This window comes from Pipra filicauda, unplaced genomic scaffold (genome assembly GCF_003945595.2).
Source record: "Pipra filicauda isolate LSUMZ 115617 unplaced genomic scaffold, ASM394559v2 scaffold149_size4050908_pilon, whole genome shotgun sequence".
In the NCBI taxonomy this organism is placed as follows: domain Eukaryota; kingdom Metazoa; phylum Chordata; class Aves; order Passeriformes; family Pipridae; genus Pipra; species Pipra filicauda.
This window is the reverse complement of record NW_024103984.1, coordinates 3517535-3536321: the sequence shown is the minus strand read 5'-3', so window position 1 is coordinate 3536321 and position 18787 is coordinate 3517535. Positions and strand designations below refer to the sequence as shown.

Sequence of the window (18787 nt, the reverse complement as noted above, 5' to 3'; positions counted from 1 at the left end):
ATTACTGTCATCTGGATTTAAATATACTGTTCTTGCTTTGCTGCTTTAAGTTTGATTTGTTATGTTGCGGGCGTTCAAGTAAGTGCTTTGTGAATTTCCAGCAGTGCCTGAATGCATCGGGGGGGTGTGCCAGTGGGGACAGTGTCCTGGGTGCTTATGTTGACTTTTTCCATGCAATCCTTTCCCCTCTCTTTAGAAAATCAATGAGAATTGCAGTGCTTCATCAGCCAGCTCAGCAAGACAACCCCAAAATCCGACAGATTCTGGGCAGTCTGGAAATTGTTCAGCACCAACACCTACAGCAACATCAGATTCCCAAGTAGATGGCAGCCGTGTTGTGTCGGATCATGATGCTCAGCCTGCTGCTGCAGGGCCCTGAGATGCACTCATCTTATCAAATCCAGTGCATGGAATTCTGCTTCTCACCTGGGAAACGCTGGAGTAGGAGCTCAAAAGTAGGACTTCCTTCATCTTAACAATCATAATGTGATGCAGTGCAAGCTTTTAACTATATAAAGAATATTCATATGACTACACAGAGCAACATGAGCAGGGAAGCCAAAAGTTCAGAATTCTTGAGGGAAGTGATGTTGGCCAGATAGAATGGTAGGAAGAATTCTTGGCTGCTTTGCTAAAGCTGAGTCAAGTGCTATGAGATTTCTTTGCAATCTGTAGAAAAAAAAGGAGTTCACTCCTCACTTTCTGAGGCACAGAGTGTCTGACTTGATTGGGTAATTTTCTTCTTTGAACTTATTCCCAAATAAAAATGAAGAGACTTTTTAAGAGAGAAACTGAGTTTCCCTGAATAGTCTATTAGAAAATACCAGATCCAATAATTATAGAAGTGTCACAAAACTGTTTTTGTAAAGATTTCTCAGAAACAGAGTAGGTTTAGGAAGCGTATCTTAATGTTATGGTGACGGATTAAGTAAACCGCACACATATTCAAAGAATATGTTTTTGAAGCCGAATTTCTCTTGTTTGAGATAAAGGTTTAGTTCTGCAAAGCAAAGGTTTTGAACTGGCATTTTAGTGAAACACAAAAGCTGGAGGAAGGCTTCTGAAGTTACTCTCAGCACTTGCAGCCGTGCAGTTGGGCATAGGTTGTGTGTGTTTGGGCAATTTTAGGTTTGATGTTGTATTGAGACAAGAATCTTTGATCAAGATTGCACAGCCTGAGATTGATCAGGGGTTTTGATGGACATGCAGTCTTCTTGGGTTTTTATTTCATCATCTATACAAGGGTTTATTTAATGCAGTGTAGTTACTATTGTTATTTATTAAGAAAACAGTAAGCTTTAAGTGCCTAGGGAAGGTGGGGGGCGGTAGGGAGGAATCACCTTAAAATCTTAATGTTTAGAATTATAGGGGCAAAGTAGTTGATGCAGAAATCAAGTAGAGTGAGTCTCAGGAGGAAGCAAATGTAACTCAATTGCAGTATGTTTAGGAAGTTACTTTGCCCAATGTCACAACACTGGAGGACTTTGGATTATGTTTTGTTATGCTTCTCAATACTAACTGCAGCCAGCTTGCGTGCTGGTGCATGGTGAACATTGCTGCTGGAGGGAGATCCTCGGGCTCAGGGAGGAGTCAGGAGGGGTTTAGTCAGGATAGTGTTTTGGCCCATTTTCTTAGATTAACAGCTTGTTCCTGGGGGATTCTGAGCACTCAGCTCCCAAAGGACCGAGGGAGCCCTGCTCAGCTGCCCTCCTTGAAGTCACATGTGCGTGAGGTGTCAGGCCTTCCGTGAGGAAGGTGTGTGCTGTGGGAGTGTGCAGGGAGCCAGAGGCAAGGCCAGCAGACCAGGGGTAGGGAGAGGAAGATGGCAGCAGCTGAACAGGAAAGGGGGTGCACAGGTTCACCCACTCTGACATCTGGTGAGCTTGACTGAAGGGGTGTCCCGTAGCTGTGCTTTAGCTGTGCTTTTAGAACAACCCACGTTCTGGCAGTGCCTGGGACCAACACCACAGACAATAAAAAGAAACATCAATGACTAGCCACTAGTTACTTTTTTTGCACTTGAACCTAAATGTACTGTACTCACGTAAATCCTCATGACTTGTCTAAGTGTCCTTTAAAATAAGAAATGTATTTATTTTATGTTTGTATAAGTTGGGGGAGAACTAAAGACTGAACAGGTGACAGGAGAGAAGGATGCTAAAAATCATCTTGAGGCTAACCAACCATTTGTTGAGTTCATGCTGTACGGTGTTACCTCAGCTGCTACTGCATAGCACCTGGATTGTGAAGTGAAGAGCTTGTACACTGTGTTTACACTTCAGAATTGTGTATTTGAAATGCCTGCTCTTTTTGGAATTGTATAGTCATTCTATGTTGCAAAATGGACATGTACATCTGGATTTTGATATTTGTGGAACTCTAAAAACTGTGGTAAGAAATATAAAATATCCATAACATATTTAACAGTATCAACCTGAACTTTTATTTCATTTGCTCGTATTACAGCGTCAGCAGTGAACATAACCACCTGAACTGAAAACAATTCAATGATAATGTCAGTGGAGGATACTGAACCAAGAGCCTGGGAACTCCTGTGTTAAAGCAGTGTTTCATAATAAAATCTGACTGTAGGCACTAATTCCCTTCTATGGGTTGCAGGAATGTGAGGGATGCACACTCATGTGCATCACAAAGTGGCTGTTATGGAAGTGTGCAGGGCATCATTGTAAACACTGTGAAACAGAAGATAAATGTAGCATCCTTTGTTAAGGAAGAAAGGCTTTTTTAACAGGGCAGTGGATTAACATCTAGATTCTCTTCCCAGATTTTCTGGCTGAACAGTGGACAGTACTTAACAACTGTGTTTCAGTAAGCCTGTGTCATCTCCACAGATCACAGGAGCACTGTGCAAGTGAACTCACTGTCAGCAAAGGGCTTCAGTGACAGCAGCTGGTTTGGGTGGGTTTTGTTTATGAAATGCTTCCAGTGTTGGAACAGGCTTGTGAGGATTTTTAAGGTTAGTATTAGATATCCACTAAAGTAGCCATCATCTTTCCCATGTTGCTGCATTTCAGTAGTGCATGCGTTTAGTAGTTTCCTGCTCTACTTTGGATAGTATTCACCCATCCCTGCCAAATGATGGATCTCACAACTACACAAAACATGAGTTGATTTTAATTTCTTTTTAATTTTTCCTTGTTGAAGTAGGTGTACCTGGTATTGCTCTAAATAATTTAGAAAAAGGGACAGTGTCTGAAAACATGTAATTGCCTGAACTGGGGGGAGCTGTTCCATTTAATATATTGCTTAGGTAAAATACTACCTTGATGCATAATCTGGGCTATTGTATATAAATACATATTATGTACTTATACAAATATGTACTTATGTACCCCCATATTATGGAAGGAAAATCATTACCACCTCAGTAAAGAGAAGACATCCAGAAAAACTGTGTGTTTAAGCTTGGACAAATCTGATTCTCCCCCTTGACCTCAAATTGCATGGATGGGAGTTCTTGGCTAACTATGAAGTGCACTGAAAAAAACACCTGTGTACTTAAAAACCTGCAAAAAAACATTTAACAGTGACATCTCTTCAAGTATCCTTTGGATAATCTCTAATAATTTTAAGTACTCCATTTTCACAATGGTGACACAGACAAAGGTAAAATACATCTAATTTAGTCTACTATGCCATCAAAGATAATGAGGCTTTCCTCCATTTTTGCAACAGCTTGTTGCTAGTGCCAGAGCCTCCATCCAAGCCTGACTTCCCGAGTGTGGATGGCAATTTAGCTGTGGATTTGGTAGCAGCAGCCTCTCTTTAGGGGTGAGTCTTGCTGCTAGTGGCCTTCCTGAACAGAACTCCTACTCTGTTTTTGAATGTTATGGACTTAACAGTGAGTATATTTTGGATCACCTGCTTGACTGGGCTTCTGTCTGCTAAACATGCTATAGATTCTGCATAGGTCCTTACCCACTTATGGCACTAAAGCATGTGAGGTGTCTCTTTACTGTCAAGTGGACTGTTTGTTCCTTGTAAAATGAAGCAAGGTGAAGCAATATAAAGGAGGAAGAACCATGGAAGTAAGGCTTTTGAGCACCAACTCTGAGTCCTGTGTTATACAAAGGAGCTCTTGGAATATGGTATGGCTGCCACTTCTTAGCACTGTTAGAGGTAAGAGATTGTCTTCCTTGTGCAGCGATGGACAACGAGAAGCCAGGACAGCACATGCACTGCTGAAGTCACACTGCACCATGAGGCACGTTACAAAGAACAGGTATCTCTTCTAAAGCATATACATCCCAGTCTGACATACCCTTCTGGAGCACTGCTTCCTACTGCTGGCAATTCCTGGTGGGTTTGTAAGGTCAGACAGTGACAGAATTGATGGTCTTTTGTTTTCTGCGGTTTGGAAGACAGTAAAGGAAAACAGCAAGGTGAGAACGTAAGAATACAGGGATAGTCTAAAGAACAAAAGAAGGAAATTACCTCTGCAGGTGGATGAACTAAGGGCAGATGCTCTACTCCTCAGCCTAGGACTCTGTAATCCATAAGCTGAAAGATATTTGACTGCCTAAACTTCTCCCCCTGTTCTGTCTTCTCCTGCCCACACACCACCTGTGAGAAGTCCCACAGAGGGCTGAAGAAGGGGAGGTAGGAGCCAGGTATCATCCCTTGTTGTGCCAGGAATGACTTTCTGTTTCTTACTGAATGAGCAAACTACTGAGTACTCTGAGGGCAGTGGAGCTCTATGTGGTTTATCTTCATTCCTAATTACATGGTCACAGCAGCACTCTGGCCCTGCTGACAGCAGTTTCTCCAAGCAGCTGAAACAGTCTCAGCCTGTGTGGCCTTTCCTGGGCTGTTGAGAGGCCTGGAATGGGCAGAGCACCTGCCTGAGGTAAGGTGGCACTGAAACTGAAGGCAGTAGTAAAAATACCTTTGGGGATGAAAATCCTCTCCTAAATCATCTGCACTGTTAGAGATGGAGAAGCAGAGGGTTGAAGAGAGAGGTTTAGCAGAAGTATCCATAGAAGAGGGAAGAATAGTATGTAAATAAACAAAGACATGGAAAGAACAAAATGCAGTATTAACTAGAGCAGAGAACAAGAACGGAGCAATACAGGCAGAGAGTGAGAAGTCAGGCAGGGTTTTGAGTAAGGGGAGCTTAAAAATGGAGAGGCAGAGTGAAGGTAACAGACAGCAAGCCCAGCCAGAAGAGCAAACCAACCTCGTTCAACTGCATTAACTCTATGAAAAGTCTCACAATAAACACAGTTTATCGGCACTCTAATGGCATTAATAAAAGTGTTGACACATAGTGTACTTAATAAAAGCAGAGTATTAAAAACTGGTTCTTCTCCCTCTAGTGCTCAGCACAGAGGGCTTGAGGATGGAAAGAGACAAAACAGGTTCCCCGTTTCCTAGAGGTAGTATCCTTGGTAAAACAAGGCATCCTGGTGGGACAGGCTGCTGCCTGCCATGTTTGCTTCCCCAGTTAAAATACCAGTAGTATGAGATTCCTCTTCACTTGAACAGCCCCGATGGTTTCTCTGTTGCTCTAACCAGGTAACATCAGTGATACGAGAAATATTTTTTTAAAAAATCCTTGTTTGTCCACCAGCAACCACAAGAAATGGCCAAGTGGGAGTTCTCAGTCTGTATCCTTCCTTTCTAGGACAAACGTGTTTTCCCTCTCTTTTTTTTTTTTTCGTTATTTCCCAAAGCTCAGAGCAACTCAGCAGCATATGGAAATGAAATTTGTTTATGCCTTTCATCTTCATTCTCCTCATCTTCATGGATGGAATTGGCTGGATCATCCTGCTCAGGCTGTGCCCTTGTCTCAAAGAGCTGCTCCTCCAGGAAGGAGCTCCCAATGCCGTATTCCTCATCATGTGCCTTTGCTTCTGCAGGTGAGATGTGGGGAAATCCCAGAACAAAATCTGCAAACCTGCCAAATTTTTAAAGGGAGAAGTGATCAGCTGAGAAATTAAAAAAAAAAAAAAAACAAAAAACAAACCACAACTGTAAATGCTGGGGATACTGCTGTTTAAGCAGAAATGTTTTAAGGACATGCTTACAGGCAGTGCAGGTGAGGGGAAGTTGCAACAATGGATGGCAACGACCCTTCAGATTGATTTTCCTGCCTCATCTTTTCAGTCTTTTCTATAGAAGTAACTTTTGCTCTTCTGGAGGCCATCCTACAAGGTCTTGTGACTAAGAAAGAAGACCTAACTTCCATTTTCTCATCTTGTCAGTGCTAATGGGGTAATGCAGAGTAAGCATTTGTACAGTTGGATAGGTGGTACTTTAGCTTCTAAAAATAAATTAAAGCTTTAGCATATTTGAGACAAAGGCTGTAAGAATTCGAGTAAGTTGGTTTTGCTAATGAAAGGAAATATGGTGAGAACTCTGCATTCCTGTATTGCTGTGCAATCACCTTGCTTCTGGTGCTGCATGCACACTGTGGGCAAGCTGAGCTCCAGTCTTGCCAAAGGAATTCCTGGAGCTACAAGCTGGGAATTCTGCAGCTGCTCCAAGTAAATGCCAAAGCGGAGGTCTGGCAGAAGAAAGCTTAAAATCAGCACTGTCCCTACATTTCATTTGCCACAAATCCTACTTTCAGTGGACAACTCCACTGAAGAGAGAGAATGGAACTGGAGGTTTCTGGCAAGCGTGTGGGAACAGACGGCAGTTCTGACACCTGGGTAAGTGTCGACAGCATCAGAGGAATGTATGAAAGAGGATATGCAGCTACATTCTGGAGTTCTGGTAAACTGATCAATAATTTACATTTTAGACTTAACGTTTCTGTGAGATGAATGCTGTCACCTCGCTGTTCTTGGAACCTCTCTGTTAGTCTAAATGGGGAACAGCTTTGGGCTGGCTGGTTTACAGGTTTGCCTTGTGATGAACTGCTGTCTGATGCTTAATGGGAGCGTGACGGGGGACTCAGCTTCAAATCTTTTGGTTCTCCTTTTTATTTTTGTATTCTTAGCTAGTTAACAGTTTATAAGAATTGTATTAACAAAGTGATGTCTAGAAAATGCACGTCTCCATTGTTTGTTTTGCGCATTTGGCAGTATTTGGTTGTACAATACTGCAGTAAGCTTTCACTTTTTTATTTCTATCATGCTAGAGAATGCAAGCAGCTTAGGAAGTAAGACTGTTTAACTGTAAATCTATAAGATCTGGCAGAAAGGCTGTCTGCATGCCCATGCAAGGAAGATTAAGGTTCTGAAACTGGTTTTACCTGGTCACTGATGAAAATCCAAGCTGGCTGGAGCTCCTTTAAAATTGTGACACTTGGTTCTGTGGCAAGAACTAAGTCTTTGTGGCTGGCTAATATGTGAAATTCTGTTTCTGACATCTTAAGTTTTGGGTTTGATGGGAAAACACTGTTATGATGATTAATTTTATATTCTGCAAGCTTTTCTGGCTTCATTTGTCTGACCCTTCCTGACCTATATTTGTCTTAAGTCTGTCTCTTAAGCTATACATGGCATAGCTCTTCCACCTGTTACACTTGCTAGGTGCAGGCATTGATTTCTTTCTCTGTATTCTTAGTGATACTGCAAGTAATAGGATTCCCTGACTGTCCAGGTTTGCAGTTGGAGAGCTTAACATAGGTAATATTTATGTATCTTCAGCCTGCCCAAATTTTACACCACAAAAAAGTGCGCTGCTCTAGAACCTGAAGGAAGGCCATTTTCCCTGGTCAGAGAGCCAGCCACCAGCTCCTACAGCCAAACTGTAGGAGCTTACAGAGGCACTCCAGGAAGGCTGGAAGTTTTATGACTGTCATTTAGCTGTGAATGTCTGCAAACTCTCAAGAGTAATTTATGGTCAGGGAGGAACAAACAGGGATTTAATACCACCAGCAAATAGTACCCTTGGGAGGTGTGGCTGTGGTCTTGAGCAGGATATGCAAGATAAACTCACCTGGAACAGTGCCTGAAGTGGCATTTAGGTCTGCTGTGCCATGAGTTTCCTGTTTTAGAGGAGCCAGGTTTTCTTACCTGTGTGGGGACCGCAGTTTGGATACAGCTATCCATGATGGGAAATCTGGGTTCCTGCAGAACGAGCGCAGCTCCTCCAGAGCTCTGATAGTTTCACTTTCACCTTGTTCTCGATACTCCTCTTCAGTCAGGTATCTAAACACTAACTTTTTTGATTTAAAGTGAGTCTTCATTTTTCTAGAAAGAAATGAAAACAACTGGTATTTCTAAAGTCTTCTGGCACATAATTATTATCTGCCCTTTTTCTCCATTACCTGCTGTTAACATGCATTAATAATTCTATCCTTTTAAAAGGACAAGCTACATTTTTGCATTCGAGTACGAGGAATGTAATGTGTGCTACCTCTTTACCCTAGGTCTTAACTGAAGCTATAATATTTCACATAATTACATTTAATGAGCTTCAAATGAGCTTTGGATCAGGTCCTTACTGTGTATGCGTGGACTAAAATCTCATAGAATTAAATAGATGGCTGCTTGCTCAGCCATTTTTAGGTGCAAAATGCAAAATGTGTCTGTGCAGAGACAGGGGCTGAATCAAAACCCAGTCTGCATATGTTCCTTTAAAGATAAGCGATGCTCTAAGCCTGTTGTGAGTTGTTCATGTTGTTTACTAGATTGCTTCCCTTAAATCTTGCTTTAAATTACAAAACTGAGTAGTCTGAGGCCAAAATGTTTACAATCTGATGTTTTTTTAGCTGCTGCGTAGCGATGTATAATATAATTAGATATAAATTAGAAAGTGTGCCATGTTCCATTCCCTTCTGTTGACTGCTTTCAATTTAAATGTTGTGATGAGTTAAGATAAGCAAGGGCTGGATGCCCATAAAACTTTCAGCTCTGCATAAAAACACCTGCTCCAACAGCAGCATTCAACTTTCCTCCTTATTTCCCTCTAAAGCAAGAGAGAACTAGCCATTGTTCAGGTCAAATAGTAAGGGTCTTGCTGGCTCAAATAAAGCAAGATTCTGAGTTACTTTGATATATTTCCAGCTCTGAACTGTGTATCTGGCATCGTGGCCTCACAGTTCAGTGCTATGGCCTAGTGTTTTTAAACAGAAAATCATTCTCCTAAGAGATTTCTGTAGAGCTGTATTTCTTTATAGAAGCATCAGTTCATGAAAGCCAAAAAAGAGAACCACATGACAAACAAACTCCAGCGTTTCAGGGTAAAACAGGTATGTTCTGTGAACTTGTGGCCACACCACACTGCTTTCAGGGTGTGCTGAACCTGCTTACGTCAGGTAACTATTGATGTTGTTTTTGAAACAGCTGGAGCTTCTCAGCTGCAGGCAAAAACTGGTCTACAAATGATAAATTCTACCTAAAATAAAAAAGTTTCAACTCAGTTCACAATTCAACATGTAGAAAGAACACAGGAGCAAAGCAGTATGTTCCTCAAAGGGAAAAAATGTGTAAAAAAACTAAAACCCAAATAATTTGGGGTTTATTATTTTGTTTATGGCAGTTCTAGCCTTTGCCTCTTTGCAATTCTCTGGTTCAGCAGAGTGCACAGCTACAGAACAGTCTGCACTAAGGACCTGGATGCCATCACTGAAAATAAAAAACAGATGTAAACTGGTAGGGCTTTTTATAATCTTCATCTGAGTGTTACATTTGTGATAAAATGTGCTTCAAGTCCAAGGCTGAGCAAACATGTTGTTCCCGTATTGCTGATGAAAATACTTAGAGAACTAAGGTTCTCTAAGAGAACTGAGCAGTTTCCATTCCAAATGGCACAATGTAAATGGGGCCTAGGAATAGAGGGGAATATCTCCATAGTTCTAATACATTGCTGCCACGAAACAGAGAGTTAGGTACATCTCAGGTAATAACCTTGGAAAACTAAATGGAAAACATTCTTTTTGTGGACATGTGGTTTTAGTCTCTGAACTCTGCTACAAGTTACTTTTGAACAGCTGCTTCCTCGGTGATGGTACTGTTTTATTCCATAAGATTCCATACAAGTTACCTGCAGGTTCTCTCACTACATGTGAAGCCAAGGCACTACTGCTGCAGTCTAATCAACCAGACAGAAATGTTCTGATTACCATATGCTGCAGACTAAAAGGTGCTACATTTGTCCTTAAGAGCACAGTCACGTTTCTCCATCATCCATAAAACAAAACTCATGCTTAGAACTGACAAATAGAAAGTAATTCCTGTCTCTCAGGGCCTTAAACCTTTTCTATTGCAGTTTTACATTTGGCAAAAATATGAACAAGTACTAGGGACTCCTAAATCATTACTGAAGTGTAGAGGTTTTTTTCATTATCAGCCTCCAATATTTCCTGGTGATCCCGGGACCTGGACATTCACAAATAGATACAAACCTGGCTATATGACAAGCAGCACCAAGGGGATAACACAGGCCTTTGGAGCAGAGGCTGACTGCTATCACTGCATATGCAACTTGAGGTATGGTGACACCCCAGTAAATCAAGACAAAAGCTGTTAATTGCAGCGTCCACGTGAACAAGGTTATGCTGAGTTCAGTGGTGAGTGGCCCGTGCTGATGGCAAATGGCAAAGCTGGAGATCCCAACAGCCAGAAAATACCCTGCAGGAACAGAAAAGTAGGACGTGGAGAATAAGATGCAAACTACCCCATAAAGTTCATCAGTTTGCTTCACAAAGCTTGCAACTGCTGTGAAGTACAGCTTGAATCTTGGGTCGTCTTATAGATACCTGCATTGTTTTATGTGCTTTGTATTTCCAAGGTGTGCAGAGGTCACAAGGTGATCTATGAACAGCCTTTAGCTAATGCTGTGACCTGCACACTAATTCTCCTCATGTGACAAGGTCGAGGCAGATGCAGGATCAATAGGTTTGTCAGCCCCTGCAGCCACCTCCAGTTGGCAATTTATGCATCCAGTTTCCACATGTAGGGAAGTACAAAGCAGAGGAGCTGCCCTTTTGCTCTTACAGGAGAAGTATGTAATGGCAAATCAATGAACAAGTAATATGGGCAAAATCTGCTCTTAAAACTTCTAGTCCACTACATCAAACTCTTTATTTAATGATACAATGTAAGTGCTCATTTGAGTGGATTAGGAACCTTTGGAATATCTCAACATCTGTAGCTTAGGAGAAAAATGTACTCCATGAGTGAGTCACTTTTCTTTTTTTATGGGTAGGTATTCATCCGACCACTAAATTAAACCAAAATCTGCAACACATTTTTTGATAATTTTCTTACCCAACAGGTAGTTTCTGTGTTCAGACCACAACCACTGCATATTCTCTTTGAAGCAGTAAATAAAATAGAGAGAGGCCATCCAGCAGCCACTCATTAAGATCCAGAAGGTACTGTACTGAAAATAAACAAAAAAAAAACGTAAAAAAAACCTTTAAAAAAATCAAAAAATTTCAAGTCAGAATCAGGATTATTATTTGCAAAGGAACTCAGAAGCAAGAGCAGATGTGGTATTCTTTAGACCTACAGGGCTTATGATTCACACTAAGACTTCCCTTGCACAGCCCCCTGCACGCTAAAACAATATCAATGCTAAGTGGAGCAACTATTTGTGTATCATGTCCCAGTGTCACAGTATAAGCCTGTTCCTGTGTATTACCAATTAATAGATCTCAGTAATATTAAGGGAATGCACAGGCTTTGTAAAAGTAAAGGATAAATTCACATCTGCCTTGCAATGAATTGCCTTTGGTGAATGGAAGAGAATCTGTCCCCGTTGCCACTAAAACTGTATTTTTATTTAGATTAATTCATAGATTCAAAAGTAAGCTTAGCTCCAGTCCAGTAAAAATAATTTATGTTTCAGAATCAACATCTTGCACATCAACAATCTTCTGTTCAGTTTAAACCCAGGAGGAAGCTAACTAGAACTTGATTCTGACCTAACTATATTTACTTGATGCAAGCAATCCTCCAGTCATTGCAGCGCAGTCACCCAGCCACAAAACCAGAACAAGGTCAGAATCTGTCTCTTGTACTCTCACTTCCTATATTATGATAACTATTATTATTTTGTTTTATAAATGTAGATTTACCCTTGGAATAAACCTTTTAAGTGTCAACAGGACAAGGACTAGCAAAGCAAGAACACCCAGTATTATTCCAGAAAGGTAAAAGAATTTGGTACTCCTGTAAAGAGAACAAGAGAGAATATGGTGAGAAGTGTAATTTGTAATTGGTTAAGATGCCAACATTTGTAAAAACAGCAGTGATCTTCAATAAGAACTTAACACAGCTGAAAGTTAGAGTTGTACTTATATGGTTAACAGGCCCAGTTCAGATATTAAATCTGTGGAAGGAAAAATTCCCAACAGATGCTAAAGGTCACTGGAGTTGTTATAAGGTAGGAAACTGTGCTGGGCTTTTTTAAAGCTCACACTATTTCTGATTTCGTTGATCTCCTAGTCTTTAGTTATTTCATTTTCTTCTATCTACCAATATGGTTCTGTACTGCATGAGAGGTTTTATTTTAATTTAGAATGTAAAAAACCCTCCACAAACCCACAGGCTGTTTTTCTAAGCCTGTTTATTATAAAGCCTGACTTACTAATTCACAGTTAACACTATAAAACCTATTGCTGCTCTGCTTGTTTTAGAGGTGCCTCCTGACAATTATTTTGTGACTCATTTTGCTTTGAAGTCATGGGCCACGTGTTTTGCTATAACAATTAAGTATCCTCCCTTACATGCTCTGCAAAACGTGATGGGGAAAGGGTGGCACAAAAGTGGAAGCAGAAGAGGCCCCAGATGGCTTCATCTTAAGCATTTCTCCCCAGGAAGGCATCGTTGCTAATATGCAGCATTATTTAGCATTCAGCTAACCTCACTGGTCTACAAAAGGGAGAGAGGGTTCTTCTGAATCCACACAGCTGCTCACTGTCTTGGTGTCACCCAGTGCAGGAAGCTTGGATACCAAAACCCTAACACAGCTAAGTGATTGATGGAGTGCAGCACTCCAAGGTGTGTCACAATCTGTCCAAACACAAACGGCATGAAGAAGTTTTAAATATATGTTCAGTTCCTTATTTCACCTTCCCAAAGAACCGTCTCTTTAGCTTAGCAAACAGACCAAAGATGCACAGGCTTTGGGACAGAAGGTCAAAAGCAGCTTGTACTCACCTGCTCAGGCTGTTTGCAAAATGGAACAGAAAAATTCCAGCTACAAACAAAAACAAGAGCTTTCCATCTAGCACTAAAAAAAGGAGGAAAAAAATAGAAATTGACTTTAGACTAGTTCAATCCGAATTGCTGATTAAATAAAATATCAACAGAAAAGTCCCAAGCTTCTTACAGCAGAGGTGGCACATCCAGTAGCATTGGCAATACCAAGCTATCTGTAATCTAAACTGAAAGCTTTGGTACTTACTTTCTCGTTTCACCCTCACAGTGTACGGTACAGTTTTGAAGGGCTGTATTTTGAAACAAACATCCTCTCCATACTGTTTTATGCTCAGGGAAGTTTCTGTACATGTCTCTGGCTTCCAGAGGATTTGAACAGCACATGCAGCAAACTCAAAAACAGTTTCTGAATTCCGACAGTTGCTTTTTTCTGAAATAGGCTCAAACCTGAACTTTTCTCTGCTGTTAACTTTCACCTGGAAACAAAGAACAGAATACACAGAGAAGTAGCTCAGAATCACTAAAAGGTTTTGTTTTTCTGAGCTGTATAGCATATAAACCATACATGTGGTAATGAAGATCAATCTTAGTTGTTTAATATTGGTTATTTACATTATGCAAAGATTAACCATTTACAATTAATCACCTTACAAGGTGATTTAGAGAACTCAGCAGCAGCAAAGTTCAGTGGAGAGGCCTCAATCCATCCAAAAGCTCACTGAGTTTGGATGACACTTGCCCACACACAAATTTCTAACAAAACCAGTAATATCTGACACAGTGAGTGTGTCAAAACTGCACTTTCTCTTCAGATGTACACATTTCATAAAGGTGTTTGGTGATAAGCAACAGCATTTGTTGCAGAGGTTAACAGAAGTCCATCAGTGGAAAAGGTGTGCAATAAATAATATCATAACCCTGCATTTTTACCATGGTCTGACCTATACACCATTGAAACTACTAATTACAGAGAGATGCTGCTCTGATCTTGCTAACTGACCGTGCACTTTGCTGGTAAAAAGTCACATGAAATGTGCTGCATATCTGAATGATCCCCACATGGCCTCTTACCTGAAGAGTTGACCACAGGTACTGTAAGTGAATGGTTCTGTTTTGCACATAGCAGTAACAGTTTTCATCCTGTTTCTCGATGACATCCATTTCCTGCAATAAGCTACAGTTTCTTCCTGGAGAGGAGAGAGCAAAAACGTTAATTTTAAGCATGAATCAAATTCAAATGTATCATTTTAGTCCATTCCATTGTTATATATGCTGAAACAAGTTCAATATGATTTAGATAAAAATTCAAATTAGAATTCTAATCAAGTAATTTAGGCTCCAAAATAAACTGCTATACCTTTGAAGGAAAAAAAAAAAAACACACCAAAAAATTGTATTCCAGAAACTCTTGGCTTTGATATCAGTGTTTTGATGGCACTGGAACTGGGCCTCTGGGCCAAATTCACTGCTGGCACGAGTGGGCATAACTCCAGTGGAGTTGCTTGTACCAGTGGTGAGTGCAACTGTGGGAGTCTGAGCAGGTAAACAGGCTTACATATTAAAATAGTCACTGAGCACATGACACGGCTGCTGAGCGCAGAAATCATACTCCTCTCCCTCGGAAATGTTCCTAATGTTAAATAACGCAACTTCTCTTTTTAAAACTTTTTTTTTTTCCTGACATAGTCCAGCCATGGCATATAACAAGGGAACTGCACTGATAGCTCACATTGAATTAGGGATGCTATTTGTTCTAACCCTCCTGAAACTTTAATGAGCCCCTGTGATCTTCAGAATTAAGGTTGCACTTTTGAGCAGAAATGGACCTAAAGAATTTACAGAGCAAACTTTGAATAACATACATTCCGATCCATATACGTGTGTAAAGTATACCCCACAGTGCATTAGTGCAGTGTCCCAGGAACATAATTAAAGAGAAGAATAAAGGAAATAATTACAGATCTGACGAGAGGGACTCATCTGGCTTACTGAATAAAAAAATGTAGGTCTAAGCCAAGCTCGGTAATAACTGCTAACACACTGTCATACACTCAGAGCAGCAAAATGAGTATGTGCAAACAGTCTCAATCTGGACAAGGAGATATTGTTTGCAGGTAAAAACCTGGTGTGTCTCTATAAGGAAGCTGAAATTAGGCTAAATTATATTTTAACCAATTTAATTAAGCCAATGAAAAATACCATGGATGTTCTTTCATAAGTTTATTACAGCATTCCAGAATTAGTGTTCACACATGATCCTGCTAAATTGGTTTAACCTGAAAATTTGGGCATTTTTATTGGGGAAAAATTAACCATCTGATTAATTGTCATCCATGGCAAATCCAGTGGGAGGGAACACAACCACTCAGACAAGGGCTGGCTGTACCTTTAGACAGGCACTTCCACAAAGGTCATCAGATGAAGTTGCAAAAGGATTCATTTGTCACTGAGGTGCTGCCGACTGCAGCAAGGTGGCGAGGCTGGGCACTACCCAGGGCTAAAACCAAGATAATCCAGTAACAGGAAATGGCAATACCCTCCCAGAAGGACAAAACACAGCCCAGAGTGCCCACGCCTTCCCTGCAGGGTGTCTTAGGATTTTCTGCCACTAGGGATAAGCTATCCATCCACGTCAGAAGCAAGGTCATCCATATGATGACTAGCAAGTATTTTCTTTCTCCCCTTCGTTTTAAGCAATTTTTCTTGAGATAATTAATCTGCTTGAAACATTACATCAGCTCCATAGAGTGAAACAATCATGTTCCAAAAGGAAAGATGCTTCTGAATAGGTGACTCTTGAGATGGCGGGGAATTTTATCTACTGTGGGGACATACAGGTGAGGTAACTCTCAAATTCTGAGATTACAAAAAAAGAAATTTGAAATTATGAGCAATCAGCGTCTGCTGCAGAATCCGGTGCATGCCCAAGGCTCAGGACGTCAACGCACGGAGGAAGCAGGTTCTCGAGTTCCGTACTGCTACTAAAACTGAGCACAACAGCCTTCAGGGTTCTGACTGCCCTCAAATATGTTAATAAAAGATCAGTTCTGCATCAAATGCCCCTGACCCTGAGAAGGCCAGACGGAGTCGCACAGACAGCGAGCTCCCAGCCCCGCCGCTGGGGCGGGACGGACGCGCCCGCCCTCTGTGCCCCGGGAGGCTCTTTGTCCGTGCGGGCACTGCCGGGCCGGCTCCCTGCCCGCCCGTCCCACCGGGGACCACAAGGCACAGTCCTGTGGAAACTGAACTGCGAGGGAACAACAGGAGCACAGGGCAAAGCGCCTCAGGGCCGCGGCCGCCCCGATCCCCCGCAGCTCCCGGCGGGGCGCAGCCCCCCCGACCGCCGGGCAGCGCCATGTTGGGCGGGAGCGGGACCCGCGGGGGCCGAGGGAAACCGGGGAGCGGAGCGTGTCCCCTGCTCCCTGCTACCAAAGGGACGGCGCTGGAGAACCCCCCAGCCTGTGACCACCCGCTCTGCCCCGCGCAGCCCCGCGGGCGGGAGGGGACGGGCAGTACCTGCTGGCGGCGCCTCCCCGCTGCCCGCGGCCGCCCCGGGCAGCGCCAGCCGGAGGAGGAGGAGGAGCAGCCCCGGCCCTGGCCGGGCCCGGCAGCGGGGCGGCCGCGCCGGACCCATGCGGCGGCCACCGGTGCCGCCTCGCCCCTCCCGGCCAGCGAGGGCGGGGAAGGGGCGGTGCGGCCCCGCCGGCTGCGCCCCCCGCAGCGCCGCGATCTGCCCGGGGCTGCGGCTCCGCCCGGTGTGTCCCAGACATGTCCCAAACATGTCCCAAACGTGTCCCAAACGCCTGTGGGGGGGGCGGGGCGGGGCGGCCCGTCTGGGGTGTGACCCCCACCTTCGGCTTCTCGGAGGTCTCTGCCTTAAAGGCTTCCGTGGGGCTGAGAGGGTGCGCTTGGAAAGAAGGGGGAAAACCATCGAATGCAACAGCTCAGCGAAAGCGTGTCCTGGGATTGTGGTCCCATCAGCCCAGCTGACCCACAGCGTTGGCTGCCTGGTCAAGGTGTAGACTGGTTCCAAACCAAAGGCTGACGTGAACAGCTGGTGACACTTCCAAACCTCAGCCAAGGCGGCTGAACGGGACAGTGAATTCCGGCCTCCTTGTGCACCCTGTTCCCCAGCCCCTTCCCCGCCCAGCCCGAGGGAGAGGCCAACTCAGGTCACCAGGGTGCCGGCAACCAGCGGTGGCTGAGTCAGACACTGAGCAACACACAAGGATCAGTCCCTCTGCCCACCCAGCACTTCCCTGAACAGAGTGTTATTAGATGCTTTAATGGAGGTGAATGTCCACAGCTTTCCTGTATTTCCTAGGCAGCCACAAGGAGAGCCTGGAGCAGGTTTCATCATTCCCTTGTCAGCTCAGGAGCGAGGTCCAACTCAGCTCATTCCCTGCTTGCTCATTGCAGTCATTTTAGATCACTGAGTCACAGTCAGCAGTCAGGGGTGGAAAGGGCTGGAGTTCTTTTTCCTATTCTATGAAAATCAATAAACACAATTTTGCCAAGGCATTCTGGCATCACTGTTGTCTATTTTTATACCGAGCCCTACATTTGGCTTTTCCAACCTACTTGCTTTGCTACGACGGGTTCCCTTCCATGTTCTTTAAACAATGCTATTTGTCTGCATGAAGGTTGGTTGTCGTTTTATTTTTTATTGTTTAGGGCTGTATCCAATTCCTGGGGGTGCCAGGATGGGCTTTTTTAGCACCTGAAGGGTGCTGCCCACTGCCTCGCACCTTGTCTCGGCGCTTACATCTGCAGGGAGTGGGCGGTGCAGGGCTGCGGCTCTCCTCGCCTCACCTCCTACGCCCGCTTGGCGCTGGCTGGGCTCGCATCTAACTGTGGATTTTTCCTTGCAAGTACTGAGGAAGTGGAGGATAAGGGCAAAAATAGTTGGGATTTGATAGCGCGTGCAACATCTGACAAACTTCAGTCTCCAAAGGAAGCTGCGATTGATTTATATCTTTGTCTTTATGTAATTTGGGTGTTGTCTCCATGTAACTTTTCAAGCACTTTCTCTAGCAAAGTTGATGAAGAAAGAAATACTTGTGTTTGTGCTTCCCTGGTTCCCTGATAAACCCTTAGAAATATGTTACCTCTTGTTTGTGTGTCTACACAGCAAGGGACCGTCACAGCCAAGTTATCAGAGGAATCCCTTTCACATTTTCAATTTGCAATATTTTTTTCGGTTATGTTAACCTTCTTGACAGTATTTTTTCTGGGAAGGGAGAAACTCTGCGTTCAGTTCTTGCTTGTATTTTCATTTCTAGAGCTCTTTCCACTTCACCGCTAATTAACTTTCAATAACTGTCGTAGGGTTACAGTCAGCCAGCATGAATCAGACAGAAAATGTAGCTTTAGGGGACTGCACTCTGTCAAAAACTATTAGAAACCTGTGCTTGATTTCCAAGGAGAATATACTCGCTCAAGCAGGATACAGCAGCTATTAGGCAGTGTTCTACCTCAGTAAGAAAGCTTCAATAAAACGGACTCCAGGGTTTTGGTACAGCCCTTCTTTCAGGGTGGCTCTAAGTAATTATGCAGCATTTTCCTTGCTTCCCGTTTGTTTGGTTTCCTAAATGCTGGTGGTGATGCTTAGGCCAAAGTTTGGGTTCTGAGCTTGAAGGCAATATTTTTACCTATTTGCTCACATATATAATTTGAAACGGGGGAGAAGGAAGAGGTCTCTTATGGGT

General features: G+C 43.0%; 2 protein-coding genes across 6 annotated transcripts in view; one reads left to right on the top strand and one right to left on the bottom strand.

Annotated features, from left to right (window-relative positions):
• MFSD6 (major facilitator superfamily domain containing 6) overlaps positions 1-2429 on the top strand; it is a 28385-nt gene extending 25956 nt beyond the window's left edge. For 2 of the 5 annotated variants that reach the window (XM_027737506.2, XM_027737508.2), the window contains exon 7: positions 197-2429. In XM_027737506.2, coding sequence (XP_027593307.1) covers positions 197-379 — 183 coding nt within the window. In that variant the 3' untranslated portion in view covers positions 380-2429. The remainder of the gene's footprint in view (positions 1-196) is intronic. The other 3 variants (XM_039378833.1, XM_027737512.2, XM_027737513.2) reach the window with 2 other exon arrangements.
• NEMP2 (nuclear envelope integral membrane protein 2) lies at positions 2420-16801 on the bottom strand. The gene is made up of 9 exons (XM_027737515.2): positions 16596-16801; positions 14151-14266; positions 13327-13555; positions 13080-13152; positions 11996-12089; positions 11184-11298; positions 10319-10544; positions 7986-8162; positions 2420-5917 (listed from the first exon to the last, which is right to left on the bottom strand). The coding sequence occupies exons 1-9, from the start codon at positions 16711-16713 to the stop codon at positions 5695-5697; spliced, it is 1371 nt and encodes a 456-aa protein (XP_027593316.2). The 5' UTR covers positions 16714-16801; the 3' UTR covers positions 2420-5694.
• Between the last annotated feature and the right edge of the window lie 1986 nt (positions 16802-18787).